This window comes from Bufo gargarizans, chromosome 5 (genome assembly GCF_014858855.1).
Source record: "Bufo gargarizans isolate SCDJY-AF-19 chromosome 5, ASM1485885v1, whole genome shotgun sequence".
In the NCBI taxonomy this organism is placed as follows: Eukaryota; Metazoa; Chordata; class Amphibia; order Anura; family Bufonidae; genus Bufo; species Bufo gargarizans.
In genome coordinates this window covers 469,083,167-469,109,971 of record NC_058084.1, presented here as the reverse complement: position 1 = coordinate 469,109,971, position 26,805 = coordinate 469,083,167, and the positions used below count along the sequence as shown (strand labels likewise).

The 26,805-nt window shown below is 48.2% G+C and overlaps 1 protein-coding gene across 1 annotated transcript in view; it reads left to right on the top strand.

Moving 5' to 3' along the window:
- The window catches only part of LOC122938000 (mitochondrial potassium channel ATP-binding subunit-like), a 30,762-nt gene extending 4,238 nt beyond the window's left edge, over nt 1–26,524 (top strand). The window contains exons 3-16 of the mRNA XM_044293248.1: nt 2,095–2,250; nt 3,462–3,556; nt 9,683–9,788; nt 9,875–10,036; nt 10,124–10,209; nt 10,328–10,425; nt 11,125–11,230; nt 12,990–13,023; nt 14,151–14,281; nt 14,784–14,878; nt 15,020–15,153; nt 22,961–23,108; nt 23,445–23,695; nt 25,283–26,524. Of these exons, the coding sequence (XP_044149183.1) occupies nt 2,095–2,250; nt 3,462–3,556; nt 9,683–9,788; nt 9,875–10,036; nt 10,124–10,209; nt 10,328–10,425; nt 11,125–11,230; nt 12,990–13,023; nt 14,151–14,281; nt 14,784–14,878; nt 15,020–15,153; nt 22,961–23,108; nt 23,445–23,695; nt 25,283–25,360 (1,680 nt within the window). The 3' untranslated portion in view covers nt 25,361–26,524. The remainder of the gene's footprint in view (nt 1–2,094; nt 2,251–3,461; nt 3,557–9,682; nt 9,789–9,874; nt 10,037–10,123; nt 10,210–10,327; nt 10,426–11,124; nt 11,231–12,989; nt 13,024–14,150; nt 14,282–14,783; nt 14,879–15,019; nt 15,154–22,960; nt 23,109–23,444; nt 23,696–25,282) is intronic.
- The last annotated feature ends 281 nt before the right edge of the window (nt 26,525–26,805 follow it).

Genomic DNA, 26,805 nt, shown 5'->3' with positions numbered 1-26,805 from the left:
CACAGACCCCCACCCACCCCATAACAGTGCCAACCACAGACCCCCACCCACCCCATAACAGTGCCATCCACAGCCCCCATTGTACAATTAATAGATTAATAGAAAATAGCGGGGAGGGGCTGGGAGGAGGAGCTGGGGGCCGGTGCGTTCACTGTGCTCCGGCCCCCAGCTCCAGTAGTTATAAAATGTTGTACAATTAATAAGGATTCTATTCATGAGGCCCCCTCTGCAGTATTACATTCAATACAGCCACATCCTACTCACAGGGCTGTCATCTTAATGCTGGCCGGCCGGGCAGACGAGCGGCAGCGTCACGACTGACGTCATGTGCCCGGCCTACTTTCTGAATGAAGGAGGCGGCGCAGGCATGTGACGTCAGTCGTGACGCTACCGCTCGTCTGCCCGGCCGGCCAGCATTAAGATAACAGCCCTGTGAGTAGGATGTGGCTGTATTGAATGTAATACTGCAGAGGGGGCCTCATGAATAGAATCCTTATTAATTGTACAACATTTTATAACTACTGGAGCTTGGGGCCGGAGCACAGTGAACGCACCGGCCCCCAGCTCCTCCTCCCAGTCCCTCCCCGCTATTTCCGGCCGATATGTAAAAATATCGGCAGAAACAGATTAGGTGCATTCTCGGCCGATATTTTCGGCCGCCGAAATTTCGGTGCACCCCTAGTACAGGATAAGTAATGTATGTACACACAGTGACTGCTCCAGCAGAATAGTGAGCGCAGCTCCGAAGTACAATACAGGATGTAACTCAGGATCAGTACAGGATAAGTAATGTATGTACACAGTGACTGCTCCAGCAGAATAGTGAGCGCAGCTCTGGAGTATAATACAGGATGTAACTCAGGATCAGTACAGGATAAGTAATGTATGTACACAGTGACTGCTCCAGCAGAATAGTGAGTGCAGCTCTGGAGTGTAATACAGGATGTAACTCAGGATCAGTACAGGATAAGTAATGTATGTACACAGTGACTGCACCAGCAGAATAGTGAGTGCAGCTCTGGAGTACAATACAGGATGTAACTCAGGATCAGTACAGGATAAGTAATGTATGTACACAGTGACTGCACCAGCAGAATAGTGAGTGCAGCTCTGGAGTACAATACAGGATGTAACTCAGGATCAGTACAGGATAAGTAATGTATGTACACAGTGACTGCACCAGTAGAATAGTGAGTGCAGCTCTGGGGTATAATGCAGGATGTAACTCAGGATCAGTACAGGATAAGTAATGTATGTACACAGTGACTGCACCAGCAGAATAGTGAGTGCTGCTCTGGAGTATAATACAGGATGTAACCCAGGATCAGTACAGGATAAGTAATGTATGTACACAGTGACTGCACCAGCAGAATAGTGAGTGCAGCTCTGGAATATAATACAGGATGTAACTCAGGATCAGTACAGGATAAGTAATGTATGTACACAGTGACTGCACCAGCAGAATAGTGAGTGCAGCTCTGGAGTATAATACAGGATGTAACTCAGGATCAGTACAGGATAAGTAATGTATGTGTACAGTGACTGCACCAGCAGAATAGTGAGTGCAGCTCTGGATTATTATACAGGATGTAACTCAGGATCAGTACAGGATAAGTAATGTATGTACACAGTGACTGCTCCAGCAGAATAGTGAGTGCAGCTCTGGAGTATTATACAGGATGTAACTCATGATCAGTTCAGGATAAGTAATGTAATGTATGTACACAGTGACTGTACCAGCAGAATAGTGAGTGCAGCTCTGGAGTATAATACAGGATGTAACTCAGGATCAGTACAGGATAAGTAATGTATGTACACAGTGACTGCACCAGCAGAATAGTGAGTGCAGCTCTGGAGTATAATACAGGATGTAACTCAGGATCAGTACAGGATAAGTAATGTATGTACACAGTGACTCCACCAGCAGAATAGTGAGTGCAGCTCTGGAGTATAATACAGGATGTAACTGACAGTTCTGGTTTCCTCCGTTACTCCTATGACCTCCTCTGCTGGATCCATTATTAGCAGGTGTCATGCAGTCACCCGGTCGCCCCGGCTCCTCTTCTATCCCCCGTCTCGCTCTTGTTTCCGCAGTTGGCTTTCGGCGCAGCGTTGCTGAATATACAGATCCCTCTCATTCTTGGGGAGCTGGTGAATGTGGTGTCTCACTACACAAGGGAACATGTCGGGGACTACCTGCAGGAAATTCGGGGCCCGGCCATGAAGCTGCTCTCGTTGTATGCCGCCCAGGTAAGTTCTGACCACCGATGAGGGACCGCAGGACGTGAGGACCAATGCTCAGGGAAAGCCTTCCAGGACTGTGTCTTACAGCCTGACTGAAGAGCTTACAATCTAAGGGTCTTGCACATGGCCCTATGCCCTCATGTGTAAGAAGCCATAAAATGGCAGCCGTGGAAGGCCCCAGCCGATCACTGAGCTGTGCCCACGCTCCGCCATACGCTGTACATGTATAGATAGACACATGCTTGTGACCTCCAGTGGTTATTGGCGGTATTACAGGCAGCAGCATAAAAACCTCGCATTGAGCCTCAGCGATGATACCGTTTTTCAGGTTTTATTTCTATGCAGAGTAAGGAAATATTCCCGTATTGTGGGATTGTTTAAAAAATATTATTTGCTTACTTTTTTTGCATTTGAGTGGGCAGAGTATACAGCTGTGTGACATTCAGTTGCATACATCTGGGTATCGTGTATGTGCCAAGAGCATTTCTAGAGCTGTTGGAAATAACGCAATCTCACAGGTATTTCCAGGACGTCTGTAGGGCTAGCGTGCTGTATATATAGAGAATGTGCTGTATATATAGAGAATGTGCTGTAGAATAAAGAATGTGCTGTGTATATATAGAGAGAATGTGCTGTAGAATAGAGAATGTGCTGTATATAGAGAGAATGTGCTGTATATAGAGAATGTGCTGTATATATAGAGAATGTGCTGTGTATATAGAGAATGTGCTGTAGAATAGAGAGACCTCTAGTGGCCAGAGACGGTACTGCTGGAGCCAGCATTATGATCAGATGTACGAATGTCGCACATATCCGTGTGTTCATTCAGACAATTCTGTAAGTGATAAGAAGACGTCTCGTTTTTATGTTTAGTGGCGCAGAACGCAGGCACTTCCTTTTCTGACCAGTAGAGGGCAATGTTTCCATGAGATTGTGTATTATAGTATATATAGTATGGCTCGGTGGTTAGCACTGGTGCCTTGCAGCGCCGGGGTCCTGGGTTCAAATCCGACCAAGGATAACATCTGCATGGTGTTTGTATGTTCTCCCCGTGTTTGTGTGGGTTTCCTCCGGGTTATCCAGTTTCCTCCCTTACTCCAAAGACTTTGAGCCCCATTGATGCTGATGTCTGTGCAGCGCTGCGGAATATGTCAGCGCTATATAAGTGAGTATAATAAATAATATAATATTACTGACGCGTTGCTTGCATCACCCAGGGCTTGCTGACGTGCGGTTATATCATCCTGCTGTCTCGGGTCGGGGAGCGAGTTGCCGGGAGTATGAGGAAAGCTCTGTTCACATCTCTTCTGCAGTGAGTATTGTAGGGGCCTCCATGACTGGTGTCCTGTCTGCTCACCCTTAGGCCTCTTTCACACGGCCGTTGCGGGAAAATGTGCGGGTGCGTTGCGGGAACACGCGTGATTTTTCCACGCGAGTGCAAAACATTGTAATGCGTTTTGCACTCGCGTGAGAAAAATCAAGCATGTTTGGTACCCAGACCCGAACTTCTTCACAGAAGTTCGGGCTTGGGATCGGTGTTGTGTAGATTGTATTATTTTCCCTTATAGCATGGTTATAAGGGAAAATAATAGCATTCTGAATACAGACTGCATAGTACAATAGCGCTGGAGGGGTTAAAAAAATAATAATTTAACTCACCTTAGTCCACTTGCTCGCGTAGCCGGCATCTCTTCTGTCTTCATCTTAGCTTTGTGTAGCAACAAGGACCTGTGGTGACGTCACTCCGGTCATCACATGGTCCATCACCATGGTAAAAGATCATGTGATGACTGTGATGTCACCAAAGGTCCTTGTTGCTACACAAAGCTAAGATGAAGACAGAAGGAGATGCCGGCTACGCGAGCAAGTGGACTAAGGTGAGTTAAATTATTATTTTTTAACCCCTCCAGCGCTATTGTACTATGCATTCTGTATTCAGAATGCTATTATTGTCCCTTATAACCATGTTATAAGGGAGAATAATAATGATCGGGTCTCCATCCCGATCGTCTCCTAGCAACCGTGCGTGAAAATTGCACCGCATCCGCACTTGCTTGCGATTTTCACGCAGCCCCATTCATTTCTATGGGGCCTGCGTTACGTGAAAAACGCTGAATATAGATCATGCTGCGATTTTCACGCAACGCACAAGTGATGCGTGAAAATCACAGCTCATGTGAACAGCCCCATAGAAATGAATGGGTCGGTATTCAGTGCGGGTGCAATGCGTTTAACTCACGCATCGCATCCGCGCGGAATACTCGCCTGTGTGAAAGGGGCCTTAGGCTTCCTTCATATTGTCGTCTGCCCCCCACTGATCAATAAATTGACGGGATAGGCAGCACCCAAGTCTTTTACTCCACGTCCGCTTCTGCTGAGGCCGGTGCTGTCCCCGGGCGGGCAGGGAGCTCGCCATCAGCACCACATGTGTCACATTCTCAACCATTCATCCCTGGGGACGCAGATAGACTGCACAGGACAAGGACACATGAGCACCAGTCCTTCTGCATCCACTGACCCTAAAGCAGGGTGCATACCCCAGAGCCATGGTTTGCGGCCTCCTGGACAGACACACAGCTGATCGTGCGATCAGCTGTGTTTTCTGGCGGCAGCGCCGCGCAGATGCAGGACAGGTCCTCGGCTGTCCGTGACGGCATGAAACCCGAGGAGAAGGCAGAAGCAGTGTATCAGCGCTTCTGCCTTCTCCTCAGATAGGTGAGCGCTGTGCAGGGTGGACCCCGCTTGGGGGCAGAGCAGCGCAGAGCTGCAGGGATCAGCTCTGCCTGTGTACAATCCCCCCACAGCAGGCTGGCTTCTCCTGTAACTGGGGCTCCTTTGGATGCTCCAGTTACAGTGGAAATAGTGCAAAAAAAGTCTGTGTCCCCAAAGGTCTTTTTTTGACCTCTTGGGGGATATTATTTGTAGCAGAAATATATTAAAAATTAAGTTAAAAAAGAAAAAATAATTATATATATATACACCAATCAAAACCGTTGCCATTATCGCCCCATTCACGTGAAACGATACATATTATATAACAAAATGACACAAAATAGGTAACTAATTATAATAATTTATTTTGGTGTCAGTTTGCGTATTTAAAGAATAAGGAGCTATAGTTTGAAAAAAAAAAAAACTTTTTAAGTTTTGTACAGTTTCCCCCAAATAAAACAAAAAAATAAATTATAAGGCCCTATGTGTCCAGTGAAAAATTGTTGCAAAAATTATTTTGGTCCCAACACATAAAAAAGTTACAACCGTTCGAACCACCACGTGCGCTAAATCACAAAGAAAAGTGTCTGTTTAGGCCTGGATATTAAAGTGTTAACCAATAAGTGCTTTCCCCACCAGCTTACTGGTTATTGCATGGCGCCTGTAACTGGCAGGAGGAGGTAATAACCAGGGAGCGCGGCCTCTGCAGTGAAGGAAAGCCCTGATTAATGAATAGGAGGTAGGAAGGAAATGTCGCCACTTTTCCTGTAAAAATTATGTTTATCAAGTTCCTGCAGCGTGGCCCCTGAACCAGAAGATGCGTACTTACCTGCTTCATGCCGCCCTGCCCCCATCTACTGGTTCCTGCACTTTTACACCTGCCAGTCCATGGTCACATACACCGCTCCAGACAATGACTGGCTTCAGCAGTGACACGCCGCTTGTGGCCACATCACCGCTGAAGCCAGTGATTGGCTGGAGAGGTACATGTGACCATGGCCATGCACTGCCGAGTAAAAACAGCGCGGGGACCGGAAGATGGGGGCAGTGCGGAGTACCGGAGCGGCGGGGAGCAGGTAAGTTTAACTCTTCGGTTTCAGGGGCCATGCTGCAAGAACTTGTTAAAAATTTATTTTTACTGGGAAATCCCTTTAAGCCCCTATTACACTGAGATAAGTGTCCATAAGAGCGCTCATTCCTGATAACTGGCGGTATAATTGAGCCGCACATCTCTCTGTGTAATCAGGGATGTTCTACCGATAATCAATGTAACCAAATGAAGGAGGAATGACTCTGATAGCGATCATTCCTCCCCAGTCACTTTACATTGGCCTGTGTAATGGGCTGATGCAAATGAGCGGCAATTACAGTGGGATGCGAAAGTTTGGGCAACCTTGTTAATCGTCATGATTTTCCTGTATAAATCGTTGGTTGTTACGATAGAAAATGTCAGTTAAATCTATCATATAGGAGACACACACAGTGATATCTGAGAAGTGAAATGAAGTTTATTGGATTTACAGAAAGTGCTATAATTGTATAACAAAATTAGGCAGGTGCATAAATTTGGGCACCACAAAAAAGAAATGAAATCAATATTTAGTAGATCCTCCTTTTGCAGAAATTACAGCCTCTAAACGCTTCCTGTAGGTTCCAATGAGAGTCTGGATTCTGGTTGAAGGTATTTTGGACCATTCCTCTTTACAAAACATCTTCAGTTCATTCAGGTTTGATGGCTTCCGAGCATGGACAGCTCTCTTTAAGTCACACCACAGATTTCCAATTATATTCAGGTCTGGGGACGGAGATGGCCATTCCAGAACGTTGTACTTGTTCCTCTGCATAAATGCCTTAGTGGATTTTGAGCAGTGTTTAGGGTCGTTGTCTTGCTGAAAGATCCAGACCCGGCGCAGCTTCAGCTTTGTCACTGATTCCTGGACATTGGTCTCCAGAATCTGCTGATACTGAGTAGAATCCATGCGTCCCTCAACTTTGACAAGATTCCCAGTCCCTGCACTGGTCACACAGCCCCACAGCATGATGGGACCACCACCATAGTTTACTGTAGGCAGCAGGTGTTTTTCTTGGAATGTGGTGTTCTTTTCCTCCATGCAGAACGCCCCTTGTTATGGCCAAATAACTCAATGTTAGTTTCATCAGTCCACAGCACCTTATTCCAAAATGAAGCTGTCTTGTCCCAATGTGCTTTAGCGGCACCTCAAGCGGCGGAGAAAAGGCTTCCTCTGCATCCCTCCCGCATACAGCATCTCCTTGTGTAAAGTGCGCCGAATGGTTGAACGATGCACAGTGACTCCATCTGCAGCAAGATGATGTTGTAGGTCTTTGGTGCTGGTCTGTGGGTTGGCTCTGACTGTTCTCACCATTCGTCGCTTCTGTCTATCCGAGATTTTTCTTGGTCGGCCACTTCGAGCCTTAACTTGAACTGAGCCTGTGGTCTTCATTTCCTCAATATGTTCCTGAAATCTCTGAGACGGCGTTCTGTGTCCTTCCCCTAAACCATGATGGTGAACAATCTGTGTCTTCAGGTCATTTGAGAGTTGTTTTGAGACCCCCATGTTGCTAGAAAATTAAAAGAGGAGGGAAACTTACAATTGACCCCCTTAAATACTCTTTCTCATACTTGGATTCCCCTGTGTATGTAGGTCAGGGGTCACTGAGCTTACCAAGCCAATGTGAGCTCCAATAATTAGTTCTAAAGGTTTTGGAATCAATAAAATGACAACAACAACAGAGACCACATGTAGCACCGGCCTGATTGTGTTATACAATTATAGCACTTTCTGTAAATCCAATAAACTTCATTTCACTTCTCAGATATCACTGTGTGTGTCTCCTATATGATATATTTACCTGACATTTTTTATTGTAACAACCAACGATTTATACAGGAAAATCATGACGATTAACAAGGTTGCCCAAACTTTCGCATCCCACTGTAACTTTTTAAATTTTTTTTTTTATTTGCGGCCCCTTGAAATTGAACACTGCGGGCCTCAGACCAAAAAAGGCTGTCCACCCCCTGTTCTAAAGGTTCTGTTGTGCCCTGGAACAGGGGTACTGTGAAGTCTGGACATTTGTGGACACTTTCCTCAATGCAAAGTTAAAACTTCTTACTTTATTTCTCTCGAAAAGGGTTAACTTATACTGTGTAACTGCATTTTATATGCTGTGATATATATATATCCTGTTCATTATCACTGTAATTGCAAGGCTTAGGGAAAGGGTTAATGAATACTGAGAGACTTTTGGGACTTTGAATGAGAAGCTGGTAATTTTTCACAGCTGCCATAGAGTTTAAAGAAGAGAATGTTTCGGAGGGAAAAAGCCAGACGTTGTTTACCACCAAAACCAGACGGACTGACTTTGTGACTGTCTGGTTTAGCTCTTTTATTATGTCTGGAAACGTGTTTTTGTCGGAAAACCTGCTGTGTCATTGCCATTGAGTATCATTGTAGCAGTTACCCCTCCCTCTAGAAGCTTCCAGTCTAGCTAGAAATGGTATATAAGGAGAGCAGTCAGAGGCCCTAGTGTGCTGCAGTTAGAGACCAGTGCTTGGAGGGGAAGACTCTGCCAGTCTGCTTGAGTGACCAGAAGAAGACGCTGAGATGGGGACGCTGAGCCACAGACCATGGGTCACTAGTCCTGTGACCAAGGAGCCACCCGGACTACTCAGCTACAGACAATGGGTCACCAACCATTGACCAAGGAGCCACCCGGACTACTCAGCTACAGACCATGGGTCACCAACCATTGACCAAGGAGCCACCCAGACTACTCAGCTACAGACCATGGGTCACCAACCATTGACCAGGGAGCCACCCGGACTACTGAGCTACAGACTATGGGTCACTAGTCCTTTGACCAAGGAACCACTCGGACTACCGAGCTACAGACCGTGGGCCCTTGACCAGGATGCCAGCCTTCTGAGAGAGGGACAACTAGCTCAGGCCTGTCCTCAGCATCAACCCCTTCTTCTGCCAGAGAGGAGACTGGAGAAGCCGGCCCTATGCCTCGTCTGTATTGTGTTGAACCTGAATTCCTCCAATAAAGAAGCACCCTGACTATCTGGACTTATTTACCTTTGGGGTGCACCACGGCTTACAATCCCTTCCGGAGAGCAGCACCACGTGGTTACACCCCAACGGTGTCCGGGGGACCCAGCTTAGCCTTCGGGCCACCTCAAACCCGGCCACTGCAGATCCAGTATTAAAGGGGTTGTCCAGGACTTAAATAGGTCATCAGTATCAGATCAGTGGGACTCCGGGTGCCGGCACCCCCGCTGATCGGCTGCTTGACGCTCGGGTGAATGCCGCGGCCTCTTCCTCGGCCTGTGATGTCATGTCCATCAGTCCCCAGTGACTAGGGCTGAGCTGCAATACCAAGCACATCCACTACGCAATGTACGGCGCTGTGCTTAGTATATTCTGGAGAGGCTGCAGCACTTGCCCTAGCATTAGGGGCCCCTCAAATAGATTATCGGAGCGTTTTCAGGAGCTCTGCTTGCTGTAAGTGAACAAAGGAACATTCTTTACATTTAGAGGCTAAAAAATACTTCTTGGTCTAGTCCTGTTCCCACAGCTGAGGGTTTTGTTACAACGTACCAGTGCAGCCAAGCGCAGCAGCACACTTTGCTGTCTTAGACTCTAGGCTGATTGCTTGTAGCTGTACTGATACATTGTAACAAACCCTCTTCATCTCTTCACAGCCAGGATGTTGCTTTCTTTGACGCTCAGAAGACGGGGCTCTTGGTGAATCGTCTCACCTCCGACGTCCAGGAGTTCAAATCCGCCTTCAAGCAGGTCATATCCCAGGTGAGTCAGCCGTTCAGGGTCGTGGGAAAGCTGGGTGGATCGCCCGCGGCTGCTGTAATGGCGACTCCTTGTGTTACGCCTTGCAGGGCCTCAGGAACATCACCCAGACGTTCGGCTGCTTCGTGTCGCTCTATTACATCTCCCCGAAGCTGACCGGCCTCCTGGTGGTGGTGATGCCCGTCCTGGTGGGAGCCGGTGCCGTCATTGGCTCTTTTCTGCGCGGATTGTCGCGTCGGGCGCAGGAACAGGTAACGAGAATCTCCCCATGGGTGCGTGTAACCACGAGCCGCGAGACCGGTCGTATTTTCAATGTATCTGGCTTTTCCCGTTTGCAGATCGCCAAAGCGACGGGTGTGGCCGACGAGGCGATAGGAAATGTGCGCACGGTGAGAGCTTTCGCCATGGAGGACCGCGAGGTGGAGTGAGTGTTGGGGAGCGCAGCATTACTCTAGGACTGGCGCAGCTCTGAGGCGGCCATATTGACGGTAACCCAGCTTTCCCAGAGTCATATATGACTGCCATGTCTGTCATCCATGCAGGCTGTACTCCGCCGAGGTGGACAAGTCCGCTCACGTGAACGAAGTCCTGGGAATCGGAATCGCCGTGTTCCAGGGTCTCTCCAACATCGCTCTGAACTGTAAGCTATGGGGCGAGGGTCATCAGCGCTGCCTGCCCAGAGTAACATATACTGTCTATAGGGAATGTACAGGAGGCCTGTGTAACCCCGCTGTTACAAAACTACAACTCCCATCATGTCCCAACAGCCTGCTAGCCCTATGTATAGGCTGTTGTATAAGGAATGTGCATGGATGTCATGTGTCTATGATGATTCCCATCTGTATAAGAAACTACAACTCCCATTATGCCCTTACAACCTGCAGTTCTGTCCGAGCCCTGGGCTGTATGTAGGTTGTCTATAGGGTGCTGAGTGCTGCACTGAATATAGGTGAGAGGAGTGCAGTAAGTCATATATATATATACCCTGTCTGTAGGGTGTCGGCTCAGTATGGGGCAGGTTCTGGATACAGGGGTATCTGTGCTGTAAGGGACATATGAGGTTCTGTCTATAGGGGCCTTAGTCCTCAGACTATCAGGGTCGTCTCTGCTAGAAGACGTCGGTGCAGCATACGTGCGATCATGTCTATAGGGTCAGCAGGGCTATACGGGCCGGGGCTGTGCTAGATGTAAGATTTGTGAGGTTCTGTCTGTAGGGGCCTCAGTGCTCTGAGGACTGTAGAGTAGATGAGGTTCTGACTACGAGGGTCCTCTGTCTGTACCGTCTATAGGGTCTGTAGATGTATATACCGTATACTGATCCTCTCTTCCTTTCCTGCAGGTATTGTCCTGGGAACCATATTTGCTGGCGGATCTCTGATGGCAGGAAATGAACTCTCGGCCGGGGAACTCATGTCCTTCTTGGTGGCCTCTCAGACCGTACAGAGGTTTGTCTGTGGTAGCTCCCGACTGTGGGGGAGGCGCAGTGACTGGTAGCTCCTGACTGTGGGGGAGGAGCGGTGACTGTGGTAGCTCCTGACTGTGGGGGAGGTGCGGTGACTGTGGTAGCTCCCGACTGTGGGGGAGGCGCAGTGACTGGTAGCTCCTGACTGTGGGGGAGGACAGGTGACTGTGGTAGCTCCTGACTGTGGGGGAGGCGCGGTGACTGTGGTAGCTCCCGACTGTGGGGGAGGAGCAGTGACTGTGGTAGCTCCTGACTGTGGGCGAGGCGCGGTGACTGTGGTAGCTCCTGACTGTGGGGGAGGCGCAGTGACTGTGGTAGCTCCCGACTGTGGGGGAGGAGCGGTGACTGTGGTAGCTCCTGACTGTGGGGGAGGTGCAGTGACTGTGGTAGCTCCCGACTGTGGGGGAGGAGCGGTGACTGTGGTAGCTCCCGACTGTGGGGGAGGAGCGGTGACTGTGGTAGCTCCCGACTGTGGGGGAGGAGCGGTGACTGTGGTAGCTCCTGACTGTGGGGGAGGAGCAGTGACTGTGGTAGCTTCCGACTGTGGGCGAGGCGCGGTGACTGTGGTAGCTCCTGACTGTGGGCGAGGCGCGGTGACTGTGGTAGCTCCTGACTGTGGGCGAGGCGCGGTGACTGTGGGCGAGGCGCGGTGACTGTGGTAGCTCCTGACTGTGGGCGAGGCGCGGTGACTGTGGTAGCTCGTGACTGTGGTAGCTCGTGACTGTGGTAGCTCCTGACTGTGGGCGAGGCGCGGTGACTGTGGTAGCTCGTGACTGTGGTAGCTCCTGACTGTGGGCGAGGCGTGGTGACTGTGGTAGCTCGTGACTGTGGTAGCTCCTGACTGTGGGCGAGGCGCGGTGACTGTGGTAGCTCCTGACTGTGGGCGAGGCGCGGTGACTGTGGTAGCTCCTGACTGTGGGGGAGGCGCGGTGACTGTGGTAGCGGCGCGGTGACTGTGGTAGCTCCTGACTGTGGGCGAGGCGCGGTGACTGTGGTAGCTCCTGACTGTGGGCGAGGCACGGTGACTGTGGTAGCTCCTGACTGTGGGCGAGGCGCGGTGACTGTGGTAGCTCCTGACTGTGGGCGAGGCGCGGTGACTGTGGTAGCTCCTGACTGTGGGCGAGGCGCGGTGACTGTGGTAGCTCCTGACTGTGGGCGAGGCGCGGTGACTGTGGTAGCTCCTGACTGTGGGGGAGGCGCAGTGACTGTGGTAGCTCCTGACTGTGGGCGAGGCACGGTAACTGTGGTAGCTCCTGACTGTGGGGGAGGCGCGGTAACTGTGGTAGCTCCTGACTGTGGGCGAGGCGCGGTGACTGTGGTAGCTCCTGACTGTGGGGGAGGCGCTTTGACTGTGGTAGCTCCTGACTGTGAGAGGCGCGGTGACTGTGGTAGCTCCTGACTGTGGGGGAGGCGCGGTGACTGGTAGCTCCTGACTGTGAGAGGAGCGGTGACTGTGGTAGCTCCCGACTGTGGGGGAGGCGCGGTGACTGTGGTAGCTTCCGACTGTGGGCGAGGCGCGGTGACTGTGGTAGCTCCTGACTGTGGGCGAGGCGCGGTGACTGTGGTAGCTCCTGACTGTGGGCGAGGCGCGGTGACTGAGGTAGCTCCTGACTGTGGGGGAGGCGCAGTGACTGTGGTAGCTCCTGACTGTGGGGGAGGCGCGGTGACTGTGGTAGCTCCTGACTGTGGGCGAGGCGCGGTGACTGTGGTACCTCCTGACTGTCTTTTTTTATCCTACACAGGTCTATGGCAAACACTTCGGTGCTGTTTGGACAGGTGAGCTCAGTGAGATCTGATTGGTAGGAATGACCTGACGCAGGGGGATCTCTGAACCCCAAGTCAGGATGAGCGCGGGCGGCCATCAATGGGCTGTCGGACCGTATAACCTGCTGTTAGGGTGTACTGGCAGCACACGGGCACCACAGCTGAGAGAACTCCAGTCCCAGTCATTTAACACCTCAGATGCCGTGACCAAGGCGGTTACAGAGGGGATCCCCACGGCAGCCAGTAAAATACCCATAGACTGCTATAGTATACTATTGCTGTCTGTGGTACGAGTGATCAGAGAGCTGCACGTTCACGTCCCCTAAGGAACTGAACTACAGTAAAAAAAAATAACACAACTTTTTAGGAAATGAAAAAAATAAAACGAATATTCCACTAACGTTCCTCGCTTCCCAATTTTACACATAAAAATAATCAATGGAAAAAAAAACAACCATAATTAGTAAAATGTCTGAATGATTAAAAAATAAAACTATTTCTCGTACACAGTAACAGAAAAATAAAAATGGACAATTTGCTGTTTTTGGACAACTTTCCCCCCTCCACCATCTCCCAAAAAGGTTAAGTAAAAAGGATCAAAAAGTCCCCAGAATAGTAACAACGAAAACAACAGGTCGCCCTGTGAAAAAAAATTAAAAAAAGCCCTCGCACAAAATCGCCCATGTCCTAAAAGGGTTAAAAATCTAAACAATTGCATATTTAAAGGGGCTGTTTGGCCAGACCTGTAGAGGGAAGCATGCTTTAATTGGTCATGTGACGCACGGTGGGGGGCAGGTCGCCGCTGCGGGTTGTCGTTGGCTGCAGCCGTGTCAAACCGGATGTTGACCGCGACGGACCCAAACATTGCTGCGGTGGCGGGAGAGAGAAGGAGCTGGAACCCCACGGCATGGAGCGGGTGAATACCCTTTCCTCCATGGGGGGAGTCTGCTGAAAGACCCCTAGAAGATGAACAACCCCTTTAAAGGGATGGTCTTATAGTTTATTATGATCACGTTAATCGAATGGATCCTAAAAGCTTGGCGCCCCCCCTCCTAGGCATCCTCCATGATCGTTTTCAAGATCAGTGGGGGGCAGTGAGGTGATTACAACTGTTATACTTTCCTCATTCTGTCTCCTAGGTGGTCCGGGGTCTCAGCGCGGGGGGACGCGTCTTTGAGTTTATGCGTTTACAGCCCGAGATCCCACTGAGAGGAGGGAAGAAACTTCCGCAGCTGACAGGAGAAATACGCTTCAGGGACGTCTCTTTCAGGTGAGGTCGAAAAACCGTCCTGCACTTCGGGAGATTTATAGATTATTCGCCAAAACAGCGCAAAAATGTGTCAATGACAGATTATGCATCGCAGGATGGATGGACGCACTGCTCCTATGCCATCTTATGGCTGCTGTATGTAGAAACCCCAAAAAGTTGCATTTTATGACCCCTTTTAGCCACGCCCCCTTTGTACGCTACACCTGGTGAGTTGGGGTACACCGCCCCTAGATCTGAGGTCCCATAGGTCACGTCAAGTAAGTAAAAGAGAAACAGCGCAGCCCCTGTCCACAGGTTATGTCTGGTATTGCGGCTCAGTTACACTGAAGTAATTCAGACTGAGCTGCAATCCCCTCACAACCTGTGGGCAGGGGTGGCGCTGTTTTTGGAAGAAGCTATGATTCTATTATCTTGAATGACCCCCTACTGTTTCCTCTATTGGCGAGGTCAGTAAGGGGACTGACAAGGCCGCACACTAATACATATCGTTCTGCTCCTGCAGTTACCCCACTCGACCGGGTCAAGAAGTCTTGAAGGGTTTTGACTTTCGTGTACCTCCTGGGAAGACCGTGGCCATCGTGGGACAGTCCGGGGGAGGTAAGAAAATACAATACTGAGCTCAGGAATAGGGGCAGGCGTGGATCCAGAAGAAGGGAACGAGATGAGTCTCACTTAGTTTTCATTCCTTCATAGACCTTTGTACATTATTTACTGACCATGTTTTTTGGGGGGGTTCAGGAAAGTCTACGGTTGCAGCGCTGGTGGAGCGGTTCTACGACCCCGTCCAGGGTACAGTGGAGTTAGATGGAGTTGACATCCGTTCACTGGACCCATCGTGGTTAAGAGGGGAGGTCATCGGATTCATCAACCAGGTAAGTGACTATGCTGGGTGAAGGGCAGGGCATAATAGTATATTTAATACGGTGGCCAAGAAGCTACCCTGCTCTGTAATAAGGTAAAGGAAGCTTGTCACTTTATAATAAGGTGATAGACGAGCTCTCCGCTCTGTAATAAAATGGTGAAGGAGCTTACCGCTTTGTAATAAGGCAGTAGTGTTGCTCACCGCTCTTCAATAAGTTGGTAAAAAAGTTTGCTACTTTATAATAAGGTGGTAGAGGAGCTCACTGCTCTGTGATTTAGGCAGTAAAAGAGACCGCAGTCTGTAATAAGGCGGTAGAGGGCTCATCTCTCTATAATAAGGCAGTAGAGGAGCTCACCGCTCTAATAAGGCCGTAGAGGAACTCGCCGCTCTAATAAGGCAGTAGAAGAGCTCACCGCTCTAATCCAGTAGAGGAGCTCACCGCTCTAATCCAGTAGAGGAGCTCACCGTTCTTATCCAGTAGAGGAGCTCACCGCTCTAATCCAGTAGAGGAGCTCACCGCTCTAATCAAGTAGAGGAGCTCACCGCTCTAATCCAGTAGAGGAGCTCACCGCTCTAATAAGGCGGTAGAGGAGCTCACCACTCTAATAAAGCAGTAGAGGAGCTCACCGCTCTAATAAGGCAGTAGAGGAGCTCACCACTCTAATAAAGCAGTAGAGGAGCTCACCACTCTAATAAAGCAGTAGAGGAACTCACCACTCTAATAAGGCAGTAGAGGAACTCACCGCTCTAATAAGGCAGTAGAAGAGCTCACCGCTCTAATCCAGTAGAGGAGCTCACCGCTCTCTAATAAGGCGGTAGAGGAGCTCACCACTCTAATAAAGCAGTAGAGGAGCTCACCGCTCTAATAAAGCAGTAGAGGAACTCACCGCTATAATCCAGTAGAGGAGCTCACCGCTCTCTAATAAGGCGGTAGAGGAGCTCACCACTCTAATAAAGCAGTAGAGGAAGGAGCTCACCACTCTAATAAAGCAGTAGAGGAAGGAGCTCACCACTCTAATAAAGCAGTAGAGAAACTCACCGCTCTAATAAGGCAGTGGAGGAACTCACCGCTCTAATAAGGCAGTAGAGGAACTCACCGCTCTAATAAGGCAGTAGAGGAGCTCACCGCTCTAATAAGGCAGTAGAGGAGCTCACCACTCTAATAAAGCAGTAGAGGAGCTCACCGCTCTAATAAAGCAGTAGAGGAGCTCACCGCTCTAATAAGGCAGTAGAGGAGCTCACCGCTCTAATAAAGCAGTAGAGGTGCTCACCGCTCTAATAAGGCAGTAGAGGAGCTCACCGCTCTAATAAGGCAGTAGAGGAGCTCACCGCTCTAATAAGGCAGTAGAGGAGCTCACCGCTCTAATAAAGCAGTAGAGGAGCTCACCGCTCTAATAAAGCAGTAGAGGAGCTCACTACTCTAATAAGGCAGTAGAGGAGCTCACCGCTCTAATAAAGCAGTAGAGGAGCTCACCGCTCTAATAAAGCAGTAGAGGAGCTCACCGCTATAATAAAGCAGTAGCGGTGAGCTCTTATACTGCTTTATTAGAGCGGTGAGTTCCTCTACTGCCCTATTAGAGCGGTGAGTTCCTCTACTGCCCTATTAGAGCGGTGAGCTCCTCTACTGCTTTATTAGAGCGGTGAGTTCCTCTACTGTCTTATTAGAGCGGTGAGCTCCTCTACTGCTTTATTAGAGAGCAGTGAGCTCCTCTACCTCCTTATTACAGAAAGGTGAGCTCCTCTACCTCCTTATTTCAGAAAGGTGAGCTCCTCTACCTCCTTATTACAGAGCGGTGAGCTCCTCTACCTCCTTATTACAGAGCGGTGAGCTCCTCTACCTCCTTATTACAGAGTGGTGAGCTCCTCTACCTCCTTATTACAGAGCGGTGAGCTCCTCTACTGGATTATAGCGGTGAGTTCCTCTACTGCCTTATTAGAGCAGTGAGTTCCTCTACTGCCTTATTATAGCGGTGAGCTCCTCTACTGCCTTATTAGAGCGGTGAGTTCCTCTACTGCCTTATTAGAGCGGTGAGTTCCTCTACTGCTTTATTAGAGTGGTGAGCTCCTCTACTGCCTTATTAGAGCGGTGAGTTCCTCTACTGCCTTATTAGAGCGGTGAGTTCCTCTACTGCTTTATTAGAGTGGTGAGCTCCTCTACCACCTTATTAAAGAGCGGTGAGCTCCTCTACCGCCTTATTAGAGCGGTGAGTTCCTCTACTGCTTTATTAGAGTGGTGAGCTCCTCTACTGCCTTATTAGAGCGGTGAGTTCCTCTACTGCCTTATTAGAGCGGTGAGTTCCTCTACTGCTTTATTAGAGTGGTGAGCTCCTCTACCACCTTATTAAAGAGCGGTGAGCTCCTCTACCGCCTTATTAGAGCGGTGAGTTCCTCTACTGCCTTATTAGAGCGGTGAGTTCCTCTACTGCTTTGAGTGGTGAGCTCCTCTACTGCCTTATTAGAGAGCGGTGAGCTCCTCTACTGCCTTATTAGAGCGGTGAGCTCCTCTACTGCCTTATTAGAGCGGTGAGCTCCTCTACTGCCTTATTAGAGCGGTGAGTTCCTCTACTGCCTTATTAGAGCGGTGAGTTCCTCTACTGCCTTATTAGAGCGGTGAGTTCCTCTACTGCCTTATTAGAGCGGTGAGTTCCTCTACTGCCTTATTAGAGCGGTGAGTTCCTCTACTGCCTTATTAGAGCGGTGAGTTCCTCTACTGCCTTATTAGAGTGGTGAGCTCCTCTACTGCTTTATTAGAGTGGTGAGCTCCTCTACTGCTTTATTAGAGTGGTGAGCTCCTCTACCGCCTTATTAGAGCGGTGAGTTCCTCTACTGCCTTATTAGAGCGGTGAGTTCCTCTACTGCCTTATTAGAGCGGTGAGTTCCTCTACTGCCTTATTAGAGCGGTGAGTTCCTCTACTGCCTTATTAGAGCGGTGAGTTCCTCTACTGCCTTATTAGAGCGGTGAGTTCCTCTACTGCCTTATTAGAGCGGTGAGCTCCTCTACTGCCTTATTAGAGCGGTGAGCTCCTCTACTGGATTAGAGCGGTGAGCTCTTCTACTGCCTTATTAGAGCGGTGAGCTCCTCTACTGCCTTATTAGAGCGGTGAGTTCCTCTACTGCCTTATTAGAGCGGTGAGTTCCTCTACTGCTTTATTAGAGTGGTGAGCTCCTCTACTGCCTTATTAGAGCGGTGAGTTCCTCTACTGCCTTATTAGAGCGGTGAGTTCCTCTACTGCCTTATTAGAGCGGTGAGCTCCTCTACTGCCTTATTAGAGCGGTGAGCTCCTCTACTGGATTAGAGCGGTGAGCTCTTCTACTGCTTTATTAGAGCGGTGAGCTCCTCTACTGCCTTATTAGAGCGGTGAGTTCCTCTACTGCCTTATTAGAGCGGTGAGTTCCTCTACTGCTTTATTAGTGGTGAGCTCCTCTACTGCCTTATTAGAGCGGTGAGTTCCTCTACTGCCTTATTAGAGCGGTGAGCTCCTCTACTGCTTTATTAGAGTGGTGAGCTCCTCTACTGCTTTATTAGAGTGGTGAGCTCACTGCTCTAATAAGCCAGTAGAGGAGCTCACCACTCTAATAAAGCAGTAGAGGAGCTCACCGCTCTAATAAGGCAGTAGAGGAACTCACCGCTCTAATAAGGCAGTAGAGGAACTCACCGCTCTAATAAGGCAGTAGAGGAGCTCACCACTCTAATAAAGCAGTAGAGGAACTCACCGCTCTAATAAGGCAGTAGAGGAACTCACCGCTCTAATAAGGCAGTAGAGGAGCTCACCGCTCTAATAAGGCAGTAGAAGAGCTCACCGCTCTAATCCAGTAGAGGAGCTCACCGCTCTAATAAGCCAGTAGAGGAGCTAACCGCTGTAATAAGGCAGTAGAGGAGCTAACCGCTCTAATAAGGCAGTAGAGGAGCTCACCGCTCTAATAAGGCAGTAGAGGAGCTCACCGCTCTAATAAGGCAGTAGAGGAGCTCACCGCTCTAATAAGGCAGTAGAGGAGCTCACCGCTCTAATAAGGCAGTAGAGGAGCTCACCGCTCTAATAAGGCAGTAGAGGAGCTCACCGCTCTAATAAGGCAGTAGAGGAGCTCACCGCTCTAATAAGGCAGTAGAGGAGCTCACCGCTCTAATAAGGCAGTAGAGGAGCTCACCGCTCTAATAAGGCAGTAGAGGAACTCACCGCTCTAATAAGGCAGTAGAGGAACTCACCGCTCTGTAATAAGGAGGTAGAGGAGCTCACCTTTCTCTAATAAGGAGGTAGAGGAGCTCACCTTTCTGTAATAAGGGGTAGAGGAGGTCATTGCGCTTTAATAAGAAGGTACAGGAGCTCATCACACTGTAATAAGGCGGTAGAGGGCTCATCTCTCTATTATAAGGCGGTAGAGGAGCTCACTGCTCTGTACTAAGGTGGTAGAGGAGCTAACCTCTCTGTTATAAGCTGGTAGAGGAGCTAACCTCTCTGTAATAACATGGTAGAGGAGCTCACTTGTCACGGCGCAGTGTGGTAAATGCACTCCACACTGAACACAGAAGGGAAGGGAAAAAGTATTAGGCCTGGAACCTAGGAAAAGGGAAATGGTCACACCTAGTGAGTCCCTATGCCGAGCCCTGACTGCTATCAGTAAGAACAGACCTTGATGGTAGGAATTTTCATACGCAGGAACCGAAACCCAATCTCACCCTAACAGGTCCCTGCAGATAGTGTCAGGACACAGGTGGCCTATTACTTCCCAGATGAAGGAATAGGAGACCCCCTCAGGCCTAATATCAGCAGGTAGGGGAAAACAACAAAGAAGATAAACGTAACTTCCAGAAGTATGCGGACGAGCAGGAATTCAGAGAAAACCAACACCAGGACTTCCACAAACAAGGAGCTATCAACCGCATAGCATGATGAGTGAGGCCAGACTAAATAGAGGAGAAGGAATGACCAATTAAGCTACACCTGAGACAAGAGGTGTGGTCATCCCCAGCAACAACAAAAACGCACTGAAAAAAGTGGCCTAAACGGGTGGAAATGCTCCAAACCCGGACACTGTAGCGTGTCTATAACCGGGGGAGCAATTCCTCCGCATGCGGTCCGCAGATAACGGCAATCCCCAGCAAAAATTGCGTACAATGGAGGATGGCGGGGCGGACCGCATGCACCACAAGGACATCTTACACAAAATGATACATTGTGCAGATGAAAAAATATATACATACAGAAATCACTGCAATAAAATGCACCAAAATGATACGCAACTGACAATACTAGCTAATTCCTCAAGCAGATGTTAAAAGCTGAGAACTTTGCCAATATCTTCCAGTCAGGAACATATCGGAGCCCCTCATGCACCACGTCACGGTGTCTCAGTATGCTTGGGGTCCTACTACTCAACTGCCTGTGGTGTGTGAGCAGGGTCTGAACAGTGCTAGGAACCAACTCACAGCCAGACTCTCACATGCCTCCATAGTGGTATCACCAATGCACGGTGAGGTAGAATAAAGCTTCGAGCTGCACCCAGCGTCTCACAGCTTATTTTCTACCTCACAGTGCATTGGTGATACCACTATGGAGGCATGTGAGAGTCTGGCTGTAAGTTGGTTCAGACCCTGTTCACACACCACGGGCAGGTGAGTGTTAGGACCCCATGCGTGCTGGGACACCGTGACGTGGTGCATGAGGGGCTCCGATATGTTCCTGACTGGAAGATATTGGAAAAGTTCTCAGCTTTTTACATTGGCCTGAGGAATTAGCTAGTATTGTCAGTTGCGTATCATTTTGGTGCATTTTTTGCAGTGATTTGTGCATCCCCAGCAACAACACAGAAAAGTAAAACCAAAGAGGCTGTTAATCACGTGCAGCCAGTCTCCTCGATCTTCTAGTCCCTGTCACAGGTGGGATCGTGACATCACTACTTTGTACTAAGGTGGCAGAGGCCCTAACCTCTCTGCAATAACATGGTAGAGGAGCTCACCGCTCTGTAATAAGGAGGTGGAGGAGCTCACCGCTCTGTAATAAGGAGGTGGAGGAGCTCACCGCTCTGTAATAAGGAGGTGGAGGAGCTCACCGCTCTGTAATAAGGAGGTGGAGGAGCTCACCGCTCTGTAATAAGGAGGTGGAGGAGCTCACCGCTCTGTAATAAGGAGGTGGAGGAGCTCACCGCTCTGTAATAAGGAGGTGGAGGAGCTCACCGCTCTGAGGCGGTAGAGGACGTTACTCTGCAGTGTCTGCTAATAGGATATGTCATATACAGGGAGTGCAGAATTATTAGGCAAATGAGTATTTTGACCACATCATCCTCTTTATGCTGTTGTCTTACTCCAAGCTGTATAGGCTCGAAAGCCTACTACCAATTAAGCATATTAGGTGATGTGCATCTCTGTAATGAGAAGGGGTGTGGTCTAATGACATCAACACCCTATATCAGGTGTGCATAATTATTAGGCAACTTCCTTTCCTTTGGCAAAATGGGTCAAAAGAAGGACTTGACAGGCTCAGAAAAGTCAAAAATAGTGAGATATCTTGCAGAGGGATGCAGCACTCTTAAAATTGCAAAGCTTCTGAAGCGTGATCATCGAACAATCAAGCGTTTCATTCAAAATAGTCAACAGGGTCGCAAGAAGCGTGTGGAAAAACCAAGGCGCAAAATAACTGCCCATGAACTGAGAAAAGTCAAGCGTGCAGCTGCCAAGATGCCACTTGCCACCAGTTTGGCCATATTTCAGAGCTGCAACATCACTGGAGTGCCCAAAAGCACAAGGTGTGCAATACTCAGAGACATGGCCAAGGTAAGAAAGGCTGAAAGACGACCACCACTGAACAAGACACACAAGCTGAAACGTCAAGACTGGGCCAAGAAATATCTCAAGACTGATTTTTCTAAGGTTTTATGGACTGATGAAATGAGAGTGAGTCTTGATGGGCCAGATGGCTGGATTGGTAAAGGGCAGAGAGCTCCAGTCCGACTCAGACGCCAGCAAGGTGGAGGTGGAGTACTGGTTTGGGCTGGTATCATCAAAGATGAGCTTGTGGGGCCTTTTTGGGTTGAGGATGGAGTCAAGCTTAACTCCCAGTCCTACTGCCAGTTTCTGGAAGACACCTTCTTCAAGCAGTGGTACAGGAAGAAGTCTGCAAGGTAAGAAAAACATGATTTTCATGCAGGACAATGTTCCATCACACGCGTCCAAGTACTCCACAGCGTGGCTGGCAAGAAAGGGTATAAAAGAAGAAAATCTAATGACATGGCCTCCTTGTTTACCTGATCTGAACCCCATTGAGAACCTGTGGTCCATCATCAAATGTGAGATTTACAAGGAGGGAAAACAGTCCACCTCTCTGAACAGTGTCTGGGAGGCTGTGGTTGCTGCTGCACGCAATGTTGATGGTGAACAGATCAAAACACTGACAGAATCCATGGATGGCGGGCTTTTGAGTGTCCTTGCAAAGAAAGGTGGCTATATTGGTCACTGATTTGTTTTTGTTTTGTTTTTGAATGTCAGAAATGTATATTTGTGAATGTTGAGATGTTATATTGGTTTCACTGGTAAAAATAAATAATTGAAATGGGTATATATTAGTTTTTTGTTAAGTTGCCTAATAATTATGCACAGTAATAGTCACCTGCACACACAGATAACCCCCTAAAATAGCTAAAACTAAAAACAAACTAAAAACTACTTCCAAAAATATTCAGCTTTGATATTAATGAGTTTTTTGGGTTCATTGAGAACATGGTTGTTGTTCAATAATAAAATTAATCCTCAAAAATACAACTTGCCTAATAATTCTGCACTCCCTGTATTTGCAACGTCTTGACTTTCCTCTCTTATCACTCAGGAACCTGTTCTATTTGGAACAAACATCATGGAAAATATTCGCTTTGGACGACCAGACGCCAGTGACGCTGAGGTCCGTGAAGCTGCAAAACTGGCAAATGCTGATGACTTTATCCAGAACTTTCCAGATGGATATAATACACTGCTAGGTGAGTCTCGCCTCTACTACAGGCTTCTTATTATAGTTGCTCACTAGTGCCAGGCTGTCAGCGGCGTACATGCTGCTGTAGGCAAAGGTCTGCAGTCCGTGAGATGACAGTAACCGGCTGTGATTGGTAAGAGAGGTGATGACATGATAAAAGCTCCTGTCTCCCACTAGGATTACTGGGGGCTGTAGAGGCGAGACATGACCGTCAGTGGGGTGATGACATGATAAAAGCTCCTGTCTCCCCCTGGATATCTGGGGGCAGTACAGGGGAGAGATGACAGTGACAGGCTGTGATGGGGTGAAAATATGATGAAAAGCTCATGATATGTCTTGACAGGTGAGCGTGGAGTCACCCTTTCTGGAGGTCAGAAGCAGCGAGTGGCCATCGCTCGAGCTCTCCTCAAAGACCCCCGGATTTTAATCCTGGATGAAGCTACAAGCGCACTAGATGCAGAGTCTGAGCGGACGGTGCAGTTGGCTCTGGATCGTGCATCCTCCGGCCGCACTGTGTTAGTCATTGCCCATCGGCTCAGCACCATTGCAGATGCCGATATCATCGTGGTCTTGTCAAAGGGCCGCATCGCTGAGGTGAGTCCACGTTCCATACTCAACATAGAGCGTGGTCTTCTGTTATATCACTTTATTCACATCCAGAGCTGTATTCATACTTCTGGTTGTCACTAGATCTGTTTGCTTTGTGCTACCAGATATATCAGCTGATCTGACATCCCACAGTGGACTTCACTGAGGTCTAGTCTTCTGCACACTGTCCTCTGTCTACACACAGAGGAGCAGCTCCTTGCTGTTGTCAGATCTCTATTGTGTACAGGAGAGGAGCTCCTGGCTGTTGTCAGATCCTCATTATTGCATACAGGAGAGGAGCTCCTTGCTGTTGTCAGATCCTCATTATTGCATACAGGAGAGGAGCTCCATGCTGTTGTCAGATCCTCATTATTGCATACAGGAGAGGAGCTCCTTGCTGTTGTCAGATCATAATTATTTCTTACAGGAGAGGAGCTCTTTGCTGTAGTCAGATTATCATTATTGCTTACAGGAGAGGAGCTCCATGCTGTTGTCAGATCCTCATTATTCCATACAGGAGAGGAGCTCCATGCTGTTGTCAGATCCTCATTATTCCATACAGGAGAGGAGCTCCATGCTGTTGTCAGATCCTTATTATTACATACAGGAGAGGAGCTCCATGCTGTTGTCAGATCCTTATTATTACATACAGGAGAGGAGCTCCATGCTGTTGTCAGATCCTTATTATTACATACAGGAGAGGAGCTCCTTGCTGTTGTCAGATCTTCATAATTGCATACAGGAGAGGAGCTCCATACTGTTGTCAGATCCTCATTATTGCATACAGGAGAGGAGCTCCATGCTGTTGTCAGATCCTCATTATTGCATACAGGAGAGGAGCTCCTTGCTGTTGTCAGATCATAATTATTTCTTACAGGAGAGGAGCTCTTTGCTGTAGTCAGATTATCATTATTGCTTACAGGAGAGGAGCTCCATGCTGTTGTCAGATCCTCATTATTCCATACAGGAGAGGAGCTCCATGCTGTTGTCAGATCCTCATTATTCCATACAGGAGAGGAGCTCCATGCTGTTGTCAGATCCTTATTATTACATACAGGAGAGGAGCTCCATGCTGTTGTCAGATCCTTATTATTACATACAGGAGAGGAGCTCCATGCTTTTGTCAGATCCTCATTATTCCATACAGGAGAGGAGCTCCATGCTGTTGTCAGATCCTCATTATTCCATACAGGAGAGGAGCTCCATGCTTTTGTCAGATCCTCATTATTCCATACAGGAGAGGAGCTCCATGCTGTTGTCAGATCCTCATTATTACATACAGGAGAGGAGCTCCTTGCTGTTGTCAGATCCTCATTATTTCATACCGGGGAGGAGCTCTTTGCTGATGTCGGATGCTGATTGCATACAGGAAAGGAACTACGTACAGTATTTATATCAGATACTTAAAGGGATTCTCCAAGACACAGGATAGATACCCTTCCTGCAGAAGTCACTGCTGAGGCCATTGTTATTTTATGTGATATAAATTCTTGCATGCTGCTCCGGATGTGACTGGACATGTAACTCAAGATTAGTACAAGTAATATTTTTCTAAGTGGAATGATGAAATAATTCCTTGTGTTTTCCTTTCAGAGTGGAACCCATCGGGAGCTGCTGAGGAAGGGCGGCCTGTATGCAGAGCTCATACAGAGACAAAGCCAAGAGTCCTAGAAACAGATAACATACCTCATCCATCCCATAATACAACTGGAAGACAATGAAACAAGCTACATGCAAGGAAAATGGTCCAAAAAACCATCACTGTGCGAAAGACAAGACCCCGGGCTGCTGCAGAACCTCATTTCTGTATGAAGGAGAAGAGATCTCGACTGCTGTCATGGTCTGTTACTGCATACAGGAGATGAGATCCTGCCCGATATTTTTGGCTATTACTACATACAGAAGAGGAGATCCTCGCTGATATTAGTGTCTATTGCTATGTACAGGAGAGGAGATCCTGCCGATATTTTTGGCTATTACTACATACAGGAGAGGAGATCCTGTCTGATATTAGTGGCTATTACTACATACAGAAGAGGAGATCTTGACTGTTATTAGTGGCTATTACTACATACAGGAGAGGAGATCTTGACTGTTATTAGTGGCTATTACTACATACAGGAGAGGAGATCTTGACTGTTATTAGTAATCCATCACTATATACAGAACAGACGATTCTTGCTGATATTAGTGCCTATAACCACACACAAGAGAGGAGATCCTTTGCTGTTATTAGTGTCTATGACTACATTTAGAAGAGGAGAACCTGATTGATATTACTGTCTATAACTCTATACAGGAGAGGAGATCCTCGCTAACATTAGTAATCTATTACTACATACAGGAGAGGAGATCCTCGCTAACATTAGTAATCTATTACTACATACAGGAGAGGAGAGCCCCACTAACATTAGTAATCTATTACTACATACAGCACTAGGTCTGGTGACTATACGTGTGTAATGTATGGTGAAATATTAGGTTTGGACTGGAGGGTCAGTTAAAGGGGTTATCTAACATCTATTGAAAATGATTGGAGGGACGATCCGTTCCAGTGCCATATCCTCTCACATGATCGCTGCCGGCCAATCAGTGACATGTGCAGGAACGGCAGGTGACTGCTGAAGCTCAGAAAAGAACCTTGCGTATTGTCTTGTAGTATCACAGCGACAGGAAACGCACGTGACCACCCCTGCGGAAGGACATACAGTGTATATAGAGTTTATAATAGACCAAAATACTATCCTCTGTACTGTACTATTCTGGTGATGAGGAGCATCAGGCTGTAATATAGTCACTGACCGACTAACGAAATAAAAGATTTCCTGAAGTCTCCAGGGAGGTGTCTCATCATGGATGACGGTTTATTCAGCCTTCAGCAGTCTGTGAAATAACCACAAGACAATGAGTATTGTACATGAGCCGTGAACAAACTCATGGGGAGCACAATTTCAGTTACATCCTGTATTATACTCCAGAGCTGCACTCACTATTCTGCTGGTGCAGTCACTGTGTACATACATTACTTATCCTGTACTGATCCTGAGTTACATCCTGGATTATACTCCAGAGCTGCACTCACTATTCTGCTGGAGCAGTCACTGTGTACATACATT